Source organism: Somniosus microcephalus, chromosome 17 (genome assembly GCF_052327205.1).
Source record: "Somniosus microcephalus isolate GS21.2 chromosome 17, FLI_Smic_1.0, whole genome shotgun sequence".
Taxonomy (NCBI): Eukaryota; Metazoa; Chordata; class Chondrichthyes; order Squaliformes; family Somniosidae; genus Somniosus; species Somniosus microcephalus.
Window position 1 is genome coordinate 40,320,863 of NC_141003.1, and position 20,471 is coordinate 40,341,333.

A 20,471-nucleotide genomic window follows, 5' to 3' on the forward strand; every position below is an offset into this window, starting at 1 on the left:
AGAAGAGCAGGGGAGTTATCCCCGGTGTCCTGGCCAATATTTATCCCTCAATCAACATAACAAAAACAGATTATCTGGGTCATTATCACATTGCTGTTTGTGGGAGCTTGCTGTGTGCAAATTGGCTGCTGTGTATCCCACATTACAACAGTGACTACACTCCAAAAGTACTTCATTGGCTGTAAAGTGCTTTGAGAAGTCCGGTGGTCGTGAAAGGTGCTATATAAATGCAAGTATTTCTTTTTTATTTGAGAAATTTGCAGTGCACAAGTCAGCTACTATTCACTGGGTGTGAAACAGGTAGAAGGAGCTCTATAAATAAATGTAAATACTTGGCACTTTCCATCCAAGTGGTGACATAGTTTGACGGCTGATCGCACTAGTTTGGAGTGGAAGGTTAGGTCTGGACTGAGCTACATTATTCTGGGGCATCAAGCATAGATCATTGGCCGGAAGCTGACCAATTGGCGGTCGCGGCCAGTAGCGCGCGGCCATGCTCGCGCCCCGCTTGATTGTCGTGCGCGTCGACGCAGTGCCGTGCGAATCGTCCGAGAGGGTTTTTTCCCCTCAACCCCCGCCTCCACACGTTGCTGGTGGCGCTTAAAAGGCAAGTTTGGGCCGTCGTAGTGTTTTCGTTCCGTGCGTGTTCATATCCCGCTCGTCGAGTATTGGGGAATGTAGCGCAGTTGAAGAGGCGGTTTTGGTAAAGTTTTATCGGTGAGCCCCTCAGGCCGGTGCAGGGTCGCTGACCAGCTCTGGTGCGCACTGGTTCTGGGGGGGGGGAGTTTGAATTAAAGCCGTGGGGACGGCGAAGTAACTCGAGTGTGCGGGGTTACTGTTCCCGGGGGTGACTTTAAATTTAGCTTTTGAACTTTACGGTTCCGAAGCCATGCGACCTACTTGGCCCACTGTCACTTCCGTGTTTTTATTGAGGCCCATCCCTGTTCTGATGGCAACGCTCCCCCCGCCCTTCCGTGTAAATGATGTCCCAGAAATAGGCCTTTGTTAAATAAGGACCTGACTGGCAAACCTAGCGTGTAGGCCAGGTTTAAATGCAAACTGGCCTCTGTTTTCAGTTACATCAAAAGTTACATCCTAAAAGTTTTAATTCTGTTTAAAGGTCATTGAACGCAGCAGGCAAGCTGCTGTGGATGGAGGCAGCGAGTTAATAATGTGTTGTACATCAAAAAAATATAATGTGTTGTACTGCGTGGGTCACGTTGGTACAGCAGTTGTAGGATCAGGGTATGGACTCTGCTAGATTTTTGTGTGCTCCTTACAGCTGCCCGCTCTTGTGCGGTTCTGTTAGAGGTGCACGCCCCTCTGGTCACGAAGGGAACATTTTTGACAACCAGAATTGTGTTGGAACATTTTTTATTTTTTAGGAAAAAGCCATTTGGTCCAAGCAGCCCTGATCTTGAGTCGGATTAAGAATTCCTCTGCACTCTCCGCACAGCTCCCTACACCATTAAAATGCCAATATGTAGTAATGCATAAAGAAATACTGTAGAATATTTATACACTACATTAATTAATAAAGCAGATCATAATCCCAATATACAGTGCTTAACTGAAACAGATCAAGCAGTTTTATACAGTTTTTCTGTGTTACGGTGAGTTTTACAAGGGTCCCATATTTGGCTGGGACCTGTGCATTAGTCCATCCCTGCCTGGCCTTTTCATAGATCAATCCCACATACCTACCTGAATGTATTCCTCAATCTGTTTTTTCCAGAAAATCGTCCATTTGTCTGTTGAACTCATTTATATTGTCTGCTTCAATAGTGCTGCCTGGCAACTTATTTGACAGCTCTATTGTGAATAAGTTGTGCCTGACTTCCCTTTTTACTCCAAACTTTTTTTGATTTTAAGTTGTGCTTCCTGATATCTGGCCATTTGCCATAATGGACAATTTATTGGGTATAATCATGTAAACTTGATGAAAATCACAGTCTGTTTCAAAGAAAGGAAGCCCAACTTTAACCTTTCCTCAACTTAAAATTCCTTATGCTTGGCATTGCCTTTGTTTTCCTCCATACCCACTCATGGGCACTGACCTCTTTCCTAAGCTAATGCTGTTAAATGCTTTAACTACAGCTTTTTTTAAATAAAGTGCTGTGCACTGCAGCAGTGACATTTTTCCTATTCCCATACAAGTGATTGTGTGGCATCTGAGGGAAATTGCCAATTGGTGTCTGTTTTGCTCAAGCCTATCTTGTGTAGATCCTTATAGGCAAAAGAGATAATCGCATCGGGGTGGGCTAGATTTCAAACCAGGTGAATGGCCAATGCCCACCCTCTTTCTCGCCAGTGTCCTCCCATTATTCGAGCCCTGGAATTGTTCTGCTTGTATTCTCCTTCCCTGCTTTTCTGGCCTGCCATTTTTCCTAATGCCAAGAGGGATTTGTTAGAATTAACTTTTTCATGTGAGTGTAAATGTAGATTTTTTAATTAAAGGCTCTGCACTATAAGCTGTTTTGATTTTGATTATTTTTGAGGGTGGAGAAATCTCTGTCTAAATGAACAATGTTATAACTTAAAATTACAATCTATGTTGGAAGCTGGTGCTCTACCACAGAACTGCATGAACATCTGAGCTAGATGTAGACTGGAAGTCCAGTGCTTATAGAATTTGCACAGTAATAAAAACAATGGCCCAGAATTTGCTGGAGCAGTGCATCTCACAACATGCCGTGTTAGTTAGACTTGTTCCTGCACTCTTCAAATCAAAACATTTTTGCCCACAAAGTTGCAGGAAGTGTGAGCTGGTAATGGCAACAGGGCATCTGGAACCTTAGTGAATGGCGAGACCAACAGTGTATCCCCTTAACCAATGAGATGGTAGGATTGAGAAATAAACCGAGGAAGGACTGAGAAGGAGGAGAATTAGAGTGGGTGAGTTGAATGATAAATCAGTTACAGAAAGGGAAATAAAGATTTGATTTAGAGAGAGAAAAAGAGACAAAGGCAAAGTAAGATTGATTTTAAATGAAAATTTAACGTTTAAAAAAAATCTCCAACATCAATTCATTGTCTGAAGGAATGAGACGCCACACTTTTAATTGGTCACTTTCTGGACAAGAGGTTGATTGATAGTCATTAACAATTATCACTTCTTTAAAAAGATACACATGAGGTTAATTACTAGACTTAACTTTTTGTGCTGAGTTTAATGGTCAATTATTGTGCAAATGCAGCAAATTAATAAATTACAGGGAGGCAAAGGGGAAGATGCCGTTTTCATGAAGCTAACGGCTGAGTGGAGCAACTTGTGGCAATTCGCAGGGTATTACTTCCTTACCACAAGTTGCTGTTCACATGCCGTTATTTTTTTCAGCAAATTCTGGGCTGGTATGATTGTTTCACACACAGTCTGTACAACAGCAAAGTGGAATTATGTTTTTCTTCATTCCAGCTCCAAATGTTTAAATATGGACTAATATATTACTCATACTTGTATTTGCATACATGCATGTTTCATTTACTTTTCATAGCATCAAGTGCTATGAAATATGAATTATTTACATAGAATTACATAGAAATTACAGCATGGAAACAGTGCATCTGGTCTATGCTGATATTTATGCTGTACACTAGCTTTCTCCCACCCTACTTCATCTAACTATCAGCATATCCTTCTATTCCTTTCACCCTAATGTACTTATCTAACTTCCCCTTACTACATCTATGTTATTCACCTCAACTACTCCCATATGGTAGCAAGTTCCACAATCTAACCATTCTCTGGGTAAAGATAATTCTCCAAATTCCTTATTAGGTTTATTAGTGACCATTTTATCTTTCTGACGGTTAATTTTGGATTCCCCAGAAGCAGAAACATTTTCTCTGTCTCCCCTATCAAACCTCTTCATAATTTTAAAGACCTCTATTGGGTCACCCCTCAGGTTTTTTTTCCTGGAGAAAAGAGCTCCAGCATATTCAGTCTTTCCTGATGCACACAACCTCTCAGTTCTGGAATCGTCCTTGTAAGTTTTTTTGCACTTTCTCTAGTGCCTCTATCGTTTTTGTCATTTGGAGACCAGAACTGTGCACAGTATTCCCACGTGTGGTCTAACCAAGGTTCTATACAAGTTCCAAAAATGGTTTAATCACAAGAGTACTGTATTAATTTGCTTAATAAATGCTGCTATAATGTTGATTAGGCAAAGTTTTTGTTATTGACAAAAATATTACCCCGATAGGAGCAGGAGTAGGCCATTCGGCCCCTCGAGCCTGCTCTGCCATTTAATGAGATCATGGCTGATCATCCAAATTCAGTACCCTGTCCCTGCCTTCTCCCCATATCCCTTGATCCCTTTAGCCTTAAGAAATATATCGAACTCCTTCTTGAATATATTTAATGAATTGGCCTCAACTGCCTTCTGTGGTAGAGAATGCCACAGGTTCACCACTTTCTGAGTGAAGAAATTCCTCCTCATCTCAGTCCTTTATCCTTAGACTGTGACCCCTGGTTCTGGACTCCCCAGCCATCGGAAACATCCTTCCTGCATTTAGTCTGTCTAGTCCATTACTGCAGTTTGTTATTGGCGTTGATGCTTACAGAAGTCATTCAGCATGTCACAATACTGCTAAACATTTTCTCGCACTTTTAGTACTGAAGCTACTGTGTTGAATTTAGCAACCTTTAATTTCACCAGTGTTTTAGCTTTGGAATGAATTGGAACAATTTGCCCGTCACCTGCGTGCTTCCTGGTAGATTATATTCTAGATATCACTTAATATAAATATTAAATGACTTGTGTAAAGAGCACAATTCATGTATCACACATTTCTGGCTCACTATGCAATGCCACAGGATGTCCGCTCTCCATAAATACTTCAGACATCAACACACGATGCAAATTTGTGTCACTTTTTTGAAGTAAAAGTACAAAGAAACACAAGCAGAAGAATAACACATTGTGCTTTACATGGTATAATGTTTCAGTCCTTATCATTTTTACCATGAACAGCACTGCAGGAAATCTGGTAGTAGAGTAATATTATAAATGGTATATCAGCATATGCAGATGTCACTTTTTTTAACCGATCCAAAACAAAGTTGTTTTTTTGCTAAAGTAGGGAAGCCAGTTACAAATCTCCAAGCAGATACAGCTGTCCTTTAATTAACATCAGTTTATAAGTACAGGTCGACTATCCTTTATCCGAAAACCTCGGGACCAGCCGTGTTTCGGTTTTAGGAAAATTTCGGATTTCGGAAGGTGCGCGAAAACACTTCGGTTTTCAGAGGTAATTCGGTTTTCGGGAGTGCGGATAAAGGATACACTATCCCTTATCCGAAAATAACGACTATAAATACTGTAGTTACAGGGATAAATACTGTAGTACAGTTTATTTGTAAGGAAAACATTCAGTAAAACTTCAAACATGTACAGGTACAAACTAAGTTAAATACCTGTACATAAACATGCAATAAAGGTACATTACATCTGGCTTGAGGATCTTGGAGAAGATGGTGCATCAGTGTTGTCATCAGGTTGGAGTTGGACATCTGAAGATGGGCCAGGAACAGGATTCTCAAGTGATGAAGCAGCATTACATCTGGCTTGAGGATCTTGGAGAAGAGGGTACATCAGTGTTGGCATCATTGTCATCAGGTTGGAGTTGGACATCTGAAGATGGGCCAGGAACAGGATTCTCAAGTGATGAAGCATAACTACGACAGACGGCCTTTTTAAAGACTTCTTCCAGTGTCATCTGTCTCATTAACATTGGTTTCTGTCTAAGCAGTCTCTCTTTAATTGAGTAAACTTGCATAATCTCTTGCTCACTGATAAATGCACGTTTTTCAAGGCCAGCAATTAACTGATCACACATTGTCACCATATTGTCTATGGGGATTTTTTCACCTGTGTTCACAATGTCATCATCATCATCACTACTGTCCTCATGCTTGTCTTTATTTAACACCATTTCAGCAATTTCCCCATCACTCAATGAATTCACAACAGGTGCATCATTGTCAATGTTCAGCACTTCTTCGATGTCAGCTTCCTCTAACGTATTTACACTTTCGGATGATAAACCTTTGGCGTAAGTGAGGAGGTTTGATATCATCATCTTCTCCTGACTGACAGGAAATCCTTCAAACTCGTCATCTGCAGGTCCATCTTCATGAAACATCGTTGAAGGCCAAAGTCTGTGCCAAGCATTTGTTAATGTTGGTTTGTCAACATCGTTCCAAGCATTAGCAACTGCATAAATGGCATCCTTAACATTGAATTCTTTCAGGAAGCTTTGGATTCCTTCACCTCTGTTGATTGCATCAAGCATAGAGTTCAAAAAAACGTCTTTATACTTGCTCTTCATGGAGCGTAAAATTCCTTGGTCACAAGGCTGTATTAAAGATGTCACATTAGGGGGCAAGTTAATGCCGAAAACATAACTTTTCACAAGAAGTTCAGGAGGGGGATGTGCGGAGCAGTTGTCCAGGAACAATAAAATTTTGCAGTTTTCTTCCAGTCCAACTTGCCTGCAATGAGCTCGTGTCGCTGGTACGAAGTGGTTATTGAACCAGTGAGAAAATATTCCTCTGGTTACCCATGCTTTCCTGCTCGCATAATAATGCACAGGTAAATTGCATACACCTTTCAAACATCTCGGATGTTGGCTTTTTCCAATCACTACCAACTTTAACTTGTGTGTGCCTGCAGCATTGGCACACCCAAGAACAGTCAACCTGTCCTTAGCATCCTTAAAACCTGCTGGTGCACTCTCATCAGCCGTTGCTAATGTTTTCCTAGGAACGTAGCGTCAGAACAGAGCTGTTTCATCAGCATTGTAAATTTGTTCAGGACCGAGGTTTTCATCCGATATTATTTTTGCATACTCATCTATGTAATTTTCAGCTGCTTCATGATCAGCAGAAGCTTTTTCACCACAGATTTTCAGATATCTTATACCATGACGCTTCTTAAATTTATGCAGCCAACCTTCTGAATATTCACACTCAACTTCAATGTTCAGTTCTTCATGGTATATTCTAGCTTGCTTCATGACCATCAAACCAGTCAGTGGCACACGTTCACCTCTGCGTTGTCGAATCCACTCAATCAGCACATGGTCAAGATCCTCATTTTTTGCCCTATGCAATGTTTTCCTAATTTTCATTAGTTTATGGTCATCACTGTCAGTGTAAAATTTCAACAACTTGTCTTTCTGTTTCTTTAAGTCATATACGGTGGTACTTCCCACACCATATTCTTCAGTAAGATGTCGCACAGACACACCACGATCAAGCTTCTGCAATAACTCCACTTTCTGCGATATCGATAATGAGCGATGCTTCCTTCTCTGCTTCTCACTGTTACCCATTGGGGTATCTGCAGCTCTTTTTAGCATTTTCACAAATTGTTAAAAGCCAGCAAATATCACACAGAGCAGCAAATATCACACAGAGCAGCATAACACCTGTGTGGGTCAAGCATCGGCAGCGTCGGGTCATGCTTTGCGCCACTTTCGGCTTTCAGAGGTTTTCTGGTTTCGGATGTGCGGATAAAGGATGGTACACTATCTCTTATCCGAAATTGGGTGGGGTTCGGCGGGGGTGGGGGTCGGGTTCGGCCGGGGGGTCGGGGGTGGGGGCATTTCGGTTTTCAGAAGTCATGCTTTGCTCCACTTTCGGCTTTCAGAGGTTTTCTGGTTTCGGATGTGCGGATAAAGGCTGGTACACTTACGCTGAGCGATTTCGGTTTTCAGAAGTGCGGAAAAATGCTTCACTATCCCTTATCCGGCTAGAGGGTTTCGGTTTTCGGAAGTCCGGATAAAGGGTAGTCTACCTGTAGCTATAAATCCTGGATTTACTCTACTAACTACAGTACCTTTTTTTTAAAAACACGCAAGCCATCTTCGGCGCTAATCATCACAACTACAGGAAACTTTTTTTTTATCCGGCACGGACGGGACCGACGTGGTGCCGGTTCATCAAAAATTCCGGATAACCGAACGCTATAGTAAAAGATAGGGAGAGCTGACAGCTCCGTATAAAGCAACAAACCCTGTTGCTTAGCAACAACTGTAGAACAATGGCCACAAGTTTCAAGCGTCGCTGTAGCTTAGCAACAGCTGCAGCCACACCCTTGCACAGCAACAGACGGAGGAAGGCAAATACAATATGAAGTAAAACCTACTCCTGAATTTTGCCGGTTAACCGAGATTTCCGGTTATTTAGGTGCCGGTAAATCGAAAGTTTCCTGTACTCATGAACAACGCCATGGGAGAAGATCTCCTATCCCTAACAAAGTCTTGTCTCATTAGTATTGCACTTGAAAACATCACATTCGTGTGTACAACAACAACAGAATCTTGTGCCTTTTAATATAGAAAAGTGTCCTGAGGCTTAAAAAAATGAATGGGTTCTAAATCAAAAAAAGAGATATTAGGAGGGCTTACCTGAAACTTAATCAGAGATTAGTTTTAAGGAGGGCCTTAAAGGACGATAGGCAGATTAGGGAGGGAATGCCAGAGTCAGAGGAATGGAGAATTTAGAGGGGGATTTGTAATGCTGGAAGAAGTTACAGAGGTGGGGATAGTTGAGGCCTTATGAAGATTTAAAGACAAGGGTGAGAATTTAAAATTGGAGGCATTGGAGGACAGAGAGTCAATGGCTGATGGGCAAGCAGGACTTGGTGTGCAATATAACATGGATGAAAGAGTTTTGGATGAGCTAAAATTTACAGTGTGTTGAGGATGGTTGGCTAGCCAGGCGAGTATTGGAATAATTGAGGTTGACGGGTGGAGGCAAGTGATGTTATGGAGATGGAAGTAGGCACTTATGATTGAGAAAATATGGGGCTGGAAGGTCAGCTTGGTGTCTAATAGGATGCCGAGGGTACAAACAGTCTGGTTCAGCTTGAGACAGTGCCTGGAGAGGGAGATCGAGTTTATGCTGGCAGACAAAAGTGATGGCTTCAGTTGTCCCAATGTTTAGGTTGGAAGTTGGACAAGCAGTCTATTAACATGGAGCTGTCACTGGATGTCCTCAACATACATTATTGAAGCAGACCCTATCTCTGCAGATGATGTTGCCAAGACTCTTCATGTGGCTGAGGTAGAGGAGATGACCAAGGATGGATTCTTGGGGTGTGCCTGAGTTGAGGTGGGAAGACAAGCCATTGGCAGAGATGCTGTGGCTGCTATTGAATAGAACACCAGGTTATAGTCCAACAGTTTTATTTGAAATCACAAGCTTTCGGAGCGCTGCTCCTTCGTCAGGTCACCTGACGAAGGAGCAGCGCTCCGAAAGCTTGTGATTTCAAATAAAACTGTTGGACTATAACCTGGTGTTGTGTGACTTCTTACATTTGTCCACCCCAGTCCAACACCGGCATCTCCACACCATTGCTATTGAATAGGTAAGAGTCCAACTAAGTGAAGGCAGTTCGACTGAGCTTAACAGCGGAGGCGAGGCATTGGAGGAGGACGGTGTGGCTGAGCGTGTCAAAGGTTGCAGCATCCGCACTATTTTGCTTTTGTATGTGAAATACTTGCACCTAATTGACTCTCAAGTCAAACTTGTGAAACAGCAACAAATCACAACTGAACAATCTGGCCTTGCCAGCGACGCCGATATCCCATGAATGAATACAAATAAAACATTTTAAGATTCTGATTAGTCTTAATTACTTCCCCATAGGGAGTTTCTGATTAGTGAGTGGCATTGAGGGTTGAGCTGAATAAAACACGCTCCACTTTAGCTGTGAAACATCACAACCACCTTCAAATCCCGACTGAGCAATGCCACGGAATAGCTATTTCAAGTTGCTTCCTAAAATCCTACTTAAAGGATCCTAACTTTGATAGTAATGGTAGGTTTACTCATTTGAAATGTAGGAAAAATGCCTCTCAAATATTTGCTATCTTAATGTATGAAGCAATGCCTAAGGTAATGTTAGGGTTGTCAACAGTGTTGGGGTTGGACATATCTCTGGAGGTTTCATCACATGACCTCCTGCCTCCAATCACCCTGCCCAGTCAAACAGCCTCCCCCCCCCCCCCCATCTCCAATATTTTTATAACTAATAAAGAAAAGTGTTCAAAGAAAATGGAAAAAGCACACACTTTTTTTTAATAGCCTTATGTTTCTTCTGGATTGCTCACAGTGTCCAGGAGATGTAATCTTAAATTCCTGAAGACTCCAGGCCAATCCTCGAGGTTTGGTAACTCTAGGTAATCTAACAATTTATTTTGGTTAGGGGGAACTTATTTAATATAACAGTGGAAAACTGTTACTTTAGCAAGACTTAAAATAATATATAGCCAGTAAATTCTGCTGCCACAACACAAAAGCAAAATACTGCGGATGCTGGAAATCAAACAAAAACAGAAAATGCTGGAAATACTCAGCAGGTCAGGCAGCATCTGTGGAGAGAGAAACAGAGTTAACGTTTCAGGTCTGTGTCCCTTCGTCAGAACGGTCTGCTGCCAGTCCCTGGACCCTGCTGCACCAGGCTAGTACATAACTGATTTTGGTCTGCAGATTGTGTGAAAATTTGTCTCAAATTGATCTCTGCAAAGAGAAATACACCACTGTGGCGGTACCACCGGTTGTCCCTTGCATTGAGATACATAATTCCCTTTAACTTACCTTACTGTATGTATCTGTTACTATACTCAGGCTTCTCTCCTGTACTCTGCGTGATGACGTCACGCCGTCCATCACGTGACTCCTCAACGGCAGGAAGAACGTCATGACGTCAGAGCTTGGAACCTTCTGGCAGTTGAGCTCGGAACCTGCTGGCAGTTGAGCTTGGAAACTTCTAGTTAGTCCTCGTGGCGTCCCCGCTGGGGAAAGACCTACACCACGGTGCTCCTACAGTCAGCCATCTTACCTGCTACCTTACCTGTTGTATTTAACCTGTTCCTGTAAATAAACAACTTATTTATAGTTCGTCGAAGTCAAACTCGATTATTTAGTGGCGATGCACACGAATCGCTACATTGGTGACCCAACGACGCGAGTACGCTACACCACCACTATTTTTAGTACTGATTGTTACTGCTATTATGAAACAGTAAAAAAAAACACACTAAAAACCTAGTCCTAGTGGGGCTAGGCTGCAGGATCTCACGAGGATGCAATATTATCCATGCTTGTGTCACAAGGTTGTGTATTGATAGGCATTGACGGTTTATAGCCTTATTTGAAAATTTCATCCCATGTGCATTACCCCATGAGCAACTTGGAAACCAAACTGAAAAAGCTACTGTAGATCAATTACTAGTCATGTGTTTTAAATGAAGTGTAGATTCTAAACACTAATATGTTTGTGCTATTTTGGTTTCTTTTGGTAGGTTTCATCAAGCACAATGACGCTGCAATGGGTTGCAGTTGCGTCTTTCTTGTACGCAGAAATAGGTTTCGTATTGCTTCTGTGTTTACCGTTCATCTGCCCTCGAAGGTAGGTTCGCAGAGCAAAGTTGGTTAATAATGTTAATTTAACTTGGGCTTATTTTCTAGTTCAGAATAACGCTTCAGAATCCATAGATATATACACACCTGTCCAAATTATATTGGAGTTGTGGGAGGATAGAGGGTATTGATGCAATGGAATCCAGACTGTTCAGTTTTGGAAATCAATAGTGAAACAAATCCCAAGAATAATTTAGTAGAATATATATGGAAAATCATTTTCAATGTGTTGTTTTAGCTGTGAAATTGCAGTTTCAAGGCAATGCATCAGATTAGCACTTCTCCTTTACTAACCTTCAACATAAAATCTATGCTTAAAACATGGTTGCTTTGTACTTGTATGTTATCCACTGCCATGGAGTCCTGATTAGCCTTGTACCCCTGACGACATCAGACTGACTAGTGAGTAAGGTACAGATGGCGAAATATAAGCCCACAAATGGTAACTCCTCCCTACAGGTACACTGATGGCACTCACCACCACCTCTCTCAACCCCTCCACTGTCTCTGATTTGTCACACTGCTTGTCTAGCATCAGTACCGGATGAGCAGAAATTTCCTCCAACTAAATATTGGGAAGACCAAAGCCACTGTCTCCAATGGCTGACGGGTCGATAACCAGAGGGCACAGATTTAAGGTGAATCACAAAAGAACCAGAGGCGACAGGAGGAAAAACTTTTTTACACAACGACTGGTTGGGATTTGGAATGCACTGCCTGATAGGGTGGTGGATACAGATACAATAGTTGCATTCAAAAGGGAATTGGATAAATACTTGAAGGAGAAAAAATTGCAGGGATATGGGAAAAGAGCGGAGGAGTGGGACTAACTGGATTGCTCGTCGAAAGAGCCGGCGCAGACTCAATGGGCCGAATGGCCTCCTTCTGTGCTGTATGATTTATAAAGGTCAAAAGGATGTCAAATACAAATGTTATACACCAGGAAATCTCCAAGTTTTGAAGCTCAAAATCTGCAATTGCAGGACACTTGACACTTCTGCAGAGAGCTTTCAGAGACATTGCTGGACAGAATAACACGAATGGCTCTGCACTCAGCAGACATTAGCATATCAACACACCATTTTTTCCACAGGAACAATGATCAGATGCATATTGATGCCTTTGGCTTACTAGATCACAATGTATATTCTCTGAAATTGATGAGTTAGCTAACAGTGTGTAATTTTAATCCCGTATTTTCTGTGACCAGCAAGAAATAATTCAAAAAATAATCCATCATAGACAAAAATGCTTATTTTTTGTTGCATTCTAAAATAATAAATGTAATTACCTGGCATAGTAACCCTTGCTATGCTATGCATTGTTGCAGGGCAGGAAAAGGTTAAATAACTATGTCTGTATCTATCTATCTATCTATCTATATATCTATCTATCTTTATATATATATAAAAAAGGATACATCTGTCTGTCATTCCGTCTGTCTGTCTGTATTGAATAAACTCGAAAGTTATAGAGCGTACCTACACGTGTGTTACAGCGAAAGAAAGCTGACGATTCCAGAACCGTCATAAGCGTATTTACGTTTCGGCCAGACAGAAATTGCACCCACGGTATCCAAAAAACGTTCAACATTCCGCTCATTAGCATCGAGTGACGTCGAGGTCGACCAATCGTACGGTCGAGCGACCCGATGGTCGACCAATCGCTGCGTGGCGGGGGCGGGTCCTTGGCGCTTGCGGGCGAGCCCTCCTAGAGTCGAGTGACGGGACGATTGACCAATCCTACGCTTTGGTGACCTGACGGTCGACCAATCGGTGCGTGTGTGGGCGGGCCTTATCGTTCTGAACCGAGGTGAGTCGCCGCCATCTTGATTCCAAACTTTTCATTTCTTTTTCCCGCTTTCTGCGTGTTTCTTTTCAAATCTACATTTCCAGCAAAAAAAAAGTTGCTTTTAAAAGACAAATTGTTTTTAAAAAAAAAAAGTTAATTAATTTGTAAATCTTTTGTCTAACCTCTATAATTTTCCTACCTTTCACCGTTTTTCCAGGCCTCAAAGCCTGGGCATCTGTTGACCAGCCACGCCCGAGCTAGGTGCCTCCCGTCGCGATCGACAAAAGGCCAGCGATCGCCGCCATCTTTGTGAAGGCTGGAGGGGGCGGGCCCGAGATGAGCATCGCCACTGCCGCCATCTTAGTAAAGGCGGGCGGGGCGGGAGTCAGTGTCCACGTCATCTTCCGCCCGGAGCGCGACTTGAGTCCGGCCGGGCCTCACGCAGTAGGTTGCGCGGCGGCGTCTCTCTGGTCTTGAAGCCGGCTCGGGCGGGGGGCGGGGCTCGGGAAGGCGGAGCTCGGGAGGGCGCGTGCTCGGGAGAGCGGCAGCGTGGGCGCGGGAGGGCGGGGCTCTGGAGAGCGGTGCTCGGGAGGGCGGGGCTTGGGCTGATCCATGTCAGTGCGTGGGGCGGCACGGAGCTCCGCGGAGCCATTGGGTCTGCTAGCTCCCCCCCCCCCCTTTCTCCCCCCACACCCCCCCTCTCCTCTCACCCCTCTCCCCACCCTCCGCTCCCCCCTCTCCCCCCCGCCCTCCCTCCCCCTTCCTTCCCCCCCCTCCCTTTTCCCCCTCCCCCTCTCTTTCCCCCCCCCCCCCCCAGTCGCGCGCTCTCTTCCCCCCCCGGTCGCTCGCTCTCTTTCCCCCCCCCGGTCGCTCGCTCTCTTCCCCCCCGGTCGCTCGCTCTCTTTCCCCCCCCCCCCCCCGGTCGCTCGCTCGCTCTCTCTTCCAACAACAACATGCCCTCGAAAAAGCCTCGGCACCGCCGGGCACTCCAGCTAGTAGGATACATCTGTCTGTCTGTCTGTCATTCCGTCTGTCTGTCTGTATTGAATAAACTTGAAAGTTATAGAGCGTACCTACATGTGTGTTACATCGAAAGAAAGCTTACGATTCCAGAACCGTCATAAGCGTATTTACGTTTCGGCCAGACAAAAATTGCGCCCGCGGTATCCAAAAAATGTTCAACATTCCGCTCATTATCCGCTCATTAGCATCGAGTGACGTCGAGGTCGACCAATCATACGGTCGAGCGACCCGACGGTCGACCAATCGCTGCATGGCGGGGGCGGGTTCCTGGCGCTTGCGGGCGAGCCCTCCTAGAGTCGAGTGACGGGACGATTGACCAATCCTACGCTTCAGTGACCTGACGGTCCACCAATCGGTGCGTGTGTGGGCGGGCCTTATCGTTCTGAACCGAGGTGAGTCGCCGCCATCTTGATTCCAAACTTTTCATTTCTTTTTCCCGCTTTCTGCGTGTTTCTTTTCAAATCTACATTTCCAGCAAAAAAAAAAGTTGCTTTTAAAACTCATTGTTTAAAAAAAAAAGTTAATTAATTTGTAAATCTTTTCTGTAACATCTAGAATTTTCCTACCTTTAACTGTTTTTCCAGGCCTGTAAGCCTGGGCCTCTGTTGCCCAGCCACGCCCGAGCTAGGCACCTCCCGTCGCGCTGAACAAGCGGCTCGCGATCTCCGCCATCTTTGTGAAGGCTGGAGGGGACGGGCCTGAGCCGAGCGTCGCCACTGCCGCCATGTTAGTAAAGGCGGGTGGGGCAGGAGTCAGCGCGCGCGACTTGAGTCCGGCCGGGCCTCACGCGGTAGGTTGCGCGGCGGCGTCTCTCTCTCTGCTCTTGAAGCCGGCTCGGGCGGGGTGCGGGGCTTGAGAGATCGGGCCTCCGGAGATCGGGGGGGCGAGCCTCGGGAGATTGGGGGGGGGGGGGGTGGGGTGGGGCTCGGGAGATCGGGCCTCGTGAGATCGGGGGGCGGGCTTCGGGAGATCGGGCCTCGGGAGGTCGGGACATCGGGGGGGCGGGGCTCGGGGACCTCCCCTCCCCCTCCCCTCCCCCCCTTCCCTATTATGGACTCCACTTTCTGGTGGATTATTTCCTGTCCTAATACACAACATCGATCCTTAAAGGGGAATCTCTGATTTCCTCGGGAAGTTATGTTAAACTTGTATAGAACCTTGGTTTGACCACACCTGGAGTAATATGCATAGTTCTAGTCTCCATATTACAAATAGAATAGAGGCACTGGAGAAGGTGCAAAAATGATTTACAAGGATGATATCAGAACTGAGCGGTTATAACGATCAGGAAAGACTGAACAGGCTGGAGCTCTTTTCTCTAGAAAAGAGAAGGATGAGGGGTGACCCTATGGAGGTTTTTAAAATTATGAAGGGGTTTGATAGGGTGGACGTAGAGAAAATGTTTCTGCTCGTGGGGGATTCCAAAATTAGCTGCCATAAATATAAGACAGTCACGAATAAATCCAGTAGGTAATTCAGGGGAAACATCTTTATCCAGAGAATGGTTAGAATGTGGAACTTGCTACCACATGGAGTGGTTGAGACGAATAGCATAGAAGCCTTTTAAGACGAAGCTAGATAAGTACACGAGAGAGAAAGGAATAGAAGGATATGTTGATAGGGTGAGCTGAAGTAGGGTGGGAGGAGGCTTGTTTGTGCTGAATGGCCTGTTTCTGTACTGTAAATTATATGTAACAATGTAATGCATTTTTAAAAATAGTCTCTTCATTCTTTTGGTGATGATCTTAAATTTATTCTCCCTAATTACTAATTGTACCACAATACTATGATTTGTGTTTCAGATGGTTGAAAATCTTCAATTTCCGATTATGGGAGAAAATTGCTTCCTACTGGAATAGAGCATTCCTCACAATCATTGTGGTGTTGGTTGTCTTGTTTTTGGGTAAGTGGGGCTTTTCAGAGAAATGTGCACATTTTTTCAGGAAAATTGTTTTCTGCAGTATTATATAATACAGGAAACATATATAATATATATATTGGCCCGGATATTCCAATCCCTACGGGTGTGCACGCGCTGTGTACACACCCGTAGGGACATCGGAAATGCCGGTTTCAGGCATGCACAGCGCATGCACTGAAAACCGGCATTTCTGATCTGTCAAGAATGCTCTTGACAGATCAGACGCCTGCCCTGGAGAAGGGCCTCTGCGGGCGGATAGTTCCGCTTTCTGGAGAACCTCCGGCTGCAGAAAACAATTAGAAATCTTACGCCTGGTAAAAGCTTTTACCAGGATAAGAGTTGAAAAAGTAAAAAAAACATTTTTTTTAGTCATTTATCATTTAAAAATACGTTTAAAAAGGTAAGTTTATTTTTAACCCCATAAAAAACTTTAATTATTTTTTTCAAAAAAGTAAAAAAAATATTTAATTTATTGTAATTTCAACTAATTTTAAAAAGGTGATGGTTTTTAAAAATTTATTTAAAGTTTTACTATGTTTTTTCATTGATCTCCATTCATATATTTGACAGGTCTATCTGTCAAGTGTGTGAAGGGAGATTCCCTTCTTTGATTGGCTCCCCATGGCCCACGTGATCCCAGGGACGCTTGCGAACCGCATGCGCCCCTGGGATACGTAGGCCCTGCGCACTTGGAGTTGGAGAGGCCCAGCATCAGAACTATACGCACCTCGGGAGCCCTCGGCTAAGTGCATACATTTTTTCCAGATTGGAGGCCTCCGCACGCGGGTAGCCTCCAATCGGAAAATACGGCCAATTATATATGTGTATCTGTATTGTAGCACAACATTTTAGCTTGCTGTTTTCACTTTGATCTAGTTGTTTGTTATTTCTGTTCTCCATTTTTATTGAACTCTAGGTTAAGGGTGCCCCACGTCTTTTCTCTATAGCTGCGTATTATGGATTATCAGGACCACATGTAAAGTTTAAATCTGTTTTCCTATTTTCATATCACAGGTTGCTTTTACTAACAGATCTTGGTGTTCTGATTTAGGGTTGATTCATCCTTGAGACAGCAGTGCTAAAAACAAATCTCTAACCAACAATATTCAAACAGGACAAACCAGCATATAAGAAATATATGTGCAAATAGGGCTTACTTGCCTCAGCCCGGGGGCTGCTTTTGCACTTAGGGCTGTAAGTTGGTGACCCTACTTTAAACAATGAAGATCTAGGGAATCAGCTTTGAAAATTATTTGAAACTTCCAACAATGCAAGAATGTGGGGGCAGGAAACATGATGAAGACTGACACCTTTTATTCTCTGCACCCCACTTTCCCCCAAAATGCTGCCAGATCCTCATTGCCTCCCCAATGATCTTGCCCTCCTCAATACTCCCAAACCTCAAAGCTACTTCCCGTATTCCTCCCAGATTCTTGGCACACACCCAGCAGTTCCCCCAAGCTCCGGGTAGCCCTGATTCCAGGACCAACCACTGATACTCCCAAACCCAAGGACCCTGTCTGTTCCTTCTAAACCCCACCACCCCTCTCCCAATTCTCCAAGACCCTGGCACCTACTCCCTTGTCCACTACTTTTTAGTTTCAGGTCTGATATTCAGAAAGTATATTTAAGATTCAGGTGAGCGGAGTTAAATACTTTCCAAATCAACAACATTTTGGGTGGATGGCGGGAGGAGAAGGAGGAATATAGAAGTGACTATGGGTGTGAATAACTAGGGGAAGAAGCTGTGAAATGCACAAATTCTTCACAACCTGTCATCCAATTAGTTTAAAAGCTTTTTAAAATATATTAATCCATCTGAATCTAAATCATGTGTCTTGGAAATGAACACAGTTTAAAGTAGACACTACTGCTCTTTTTCCCCCCAAAATTGGTAGATAAGGGAGTGTTTATGGATGTTGTTTGACTTCCAGAAGGCATTAGATAAGGTTCCACACAAGAGACTGTTAGCAAAAATGAAACCGTCTGGAATTGGGAGCAACCTTTTGACATGGGTAGGAAATTGGTTAGAAGGTGGGAGACGGCGCATAGGGGTAATGGGCATGTACTCCAATTGCCAGGATGTGACTAGTGGGGTCTCCCGGGGATCTGTATTGGGGCCTTAGCTTTTCAGATGAAGGAATAGAGTGCTTTATGTCCAAGTTTGCTGACAACACCATGTTAGGTAGCACAGTAAGTAACGAAGATGGGAGCAGAATGTTGCAATGGGACATTGCTCCCATCTACATTACTTATTGTGCACCTAACTTGATAGTGAGTGGCCAAAACTGTGGCTGATGGAGCTCAATGTGCGTGCAAGGTCACCCATTTTGGACTTAAAGATAGATTTGTGTATTTTCTAACTGGTGAAAAGCTAGGAACTGTGGAGGAGCAGAGAGATTTAGATGTACAGAAATCACTAAAAACTAATGGACGGGTACAAAAAAATTATTTAAAAGGCTAATGGAATGTTAGCCTTCATCCCAAGGGGGCTGGAATACAAAGTGATGGAAGTTATGCTACAGTTGTATAGAGCTCTGGTTAGGCCGCGTCTGAGTATGTTGTTCAATTCTGCGCACCGCGTCCCAGGAAAGATATATTGGCCTTGACGGGGTGCAGTGCAGAATCACCAGAATTATACCTGGGATTACAGGGTTAAATTGTGAGGATAGGTTGCTTAGACAGCGCTTGTATTCCCTCGAGTATAGAATATTATGATCTAATTGAGGTGTTTTAAGATATTAAAAGATATGATAGGGTAGATATTTCCTCTAATGGAGTTCAGAACAAGGAGGCATAGCCTTAAAATTAGAGCTAGGCTGTCTATGGTTGATGTCAGGAACTACTACATCATGCAAAGGGTAGTGGAAATCTGGAACTTCCCACAAAAAAGCTGTTGCAGCTAGGCCAATTGAAAATTTAAAAACTGAGATCGATAGATTTTTGTTATGTTAGGGATCTAGAACCCAGGCGGATAACTGAAGTTGAGATACAGATCAGCCATTATCTAATTAACTGACGGAGCAGGCTCAAGGCGCTGAATCGCCTATGTATGTTCCTACAGAGGAAATCATCAGTACCGGGTCTTGAGATCTGGGTTATCTGATAGTTTCTACGTAAAACAATTTGGCCCTGATACATAACCAAGGGTGTTTATGAATGTTTTTCAAGTGACACGAACAGGAATTTTAGTCGAGACTGATAAACTGTAGTTGAACTTTCAATGATTTGATGGCAAAGGTGTCAGCTGTGGCTCAGTTGGTAGCACCCTCGCCTCTGAGCCAGGGACTTGAGCACAAAAAAACCTAGGCTGACACGCCAGTGCAGTAGAGGGAGTGCTGCACTGTTGAGGTGCCATCTTTCGGATGAGACGTTAAACAGAGACCCCGACGTAAAAGATCCCATAGCACTATTTCGAAGAAGAGCAGGGGAGTTATCCCCGGTGTCCTAGCCGACATAACAAAAACAAACAGATTATCTGGTCATTATCACATTGCTGTTTGTGGGAGTTTGCTGTGCGCAAATTGCCTGCCGCGTTTCCCGCATTACAACAGTGACCACACTTCAACAGTACTTCATTGGCTGTAAAGCGCTTTGAGACGTCCGGTGGTCGTGAAAGGCGCTATATAAATGCAAGTCTTTCTTTCTACATAAACTTGAAGTTATCCAAAACTTGGCTGCCCGTGTCCTAACTCGTACCAAGTCCCATTCACCCATCACCCCTGTGTCCGCTGACCTACATTGGCTCCCAGTTAAACAACGCCTCGATTTTAAAATTCGCATCCTTGTTTTCAAATCCCTCCATGGCCTCGCCCCTCCCTAACTCTGTAATCTCCCCCAGTCCACCCCCAAGATATCTGCGCTCCTCTAATTCTATCTTTCTGAGCATCCCTGATTTTAATTGCTCAACCTTTGGTGGCCGTGCCTTCAGCTGCCTAGGCCCTAAACTCTAGAATTCCCTCCCTAAACCTCTCTGCCTCGCTACCTCTCTTTCCTCCTTTAAGACGCTCCTTAAAACCTACCTCTTTGACCAAGCTTTTGGTCATCTGCCCTAATTTCTCCTTATGTGGTTCAGTGTCAATTTTTGTGTGTTACTAACACTCCTGTGAAGCGCCTTGGGGCGTTTTACTACATTAAAGGTGCTATATAAATACTTGTTGTAATACTGTCCTCATTTTTAAGTCGTGTGTTCTGTCCTTGTACTTTCAGTTATATATTCCTGTGTCCATACCTATAATGGAAGCTGCTTATGTAAATTGTCGCACTGTCATTACAGCTTCCTGGCAGTGGTGGCAGTGTGATACC

General features: G+C 43.8%; 1 protein-coding gene across 2 annotated transcripts in view; it reads left to right on the top strand.

The window, feature by feature from the left end:
• The first annotated feature begins 420 nt into the window (after positions 1–420).
• The window catches only part of bcap29 (B cell receptor associated protein 29), a 69,060-nt gene continuing 49,009 nt past the window's right edge, over positions 421–20,471 (top strand). Inside the window, exons 1-4 of one of the 2 annotated variants that reach the window (XM_086010237.1) lie at positions 421–607; positions 2,750–2,895; positions 11,314–11,420; positions 16,048–16,148. In XM_086010237.1, coding sequence (XP_085866363.1) covers positions 11,329–11,420; positions 16,048–16,148 — 193 coding nt within the window. In that variant the 5' untranslated portion in view covers positions 421–607; positions 2,750–2,895; positions 11,314–11,328. The remainder of the gene's footprint in view (positions 608–2,749; positions 2,896–11,313; positions 11,421–16,047; positions 16,149–20,471) is intronic. The other variant, XM_086010236.1, reaches the window with a different exon arrangement.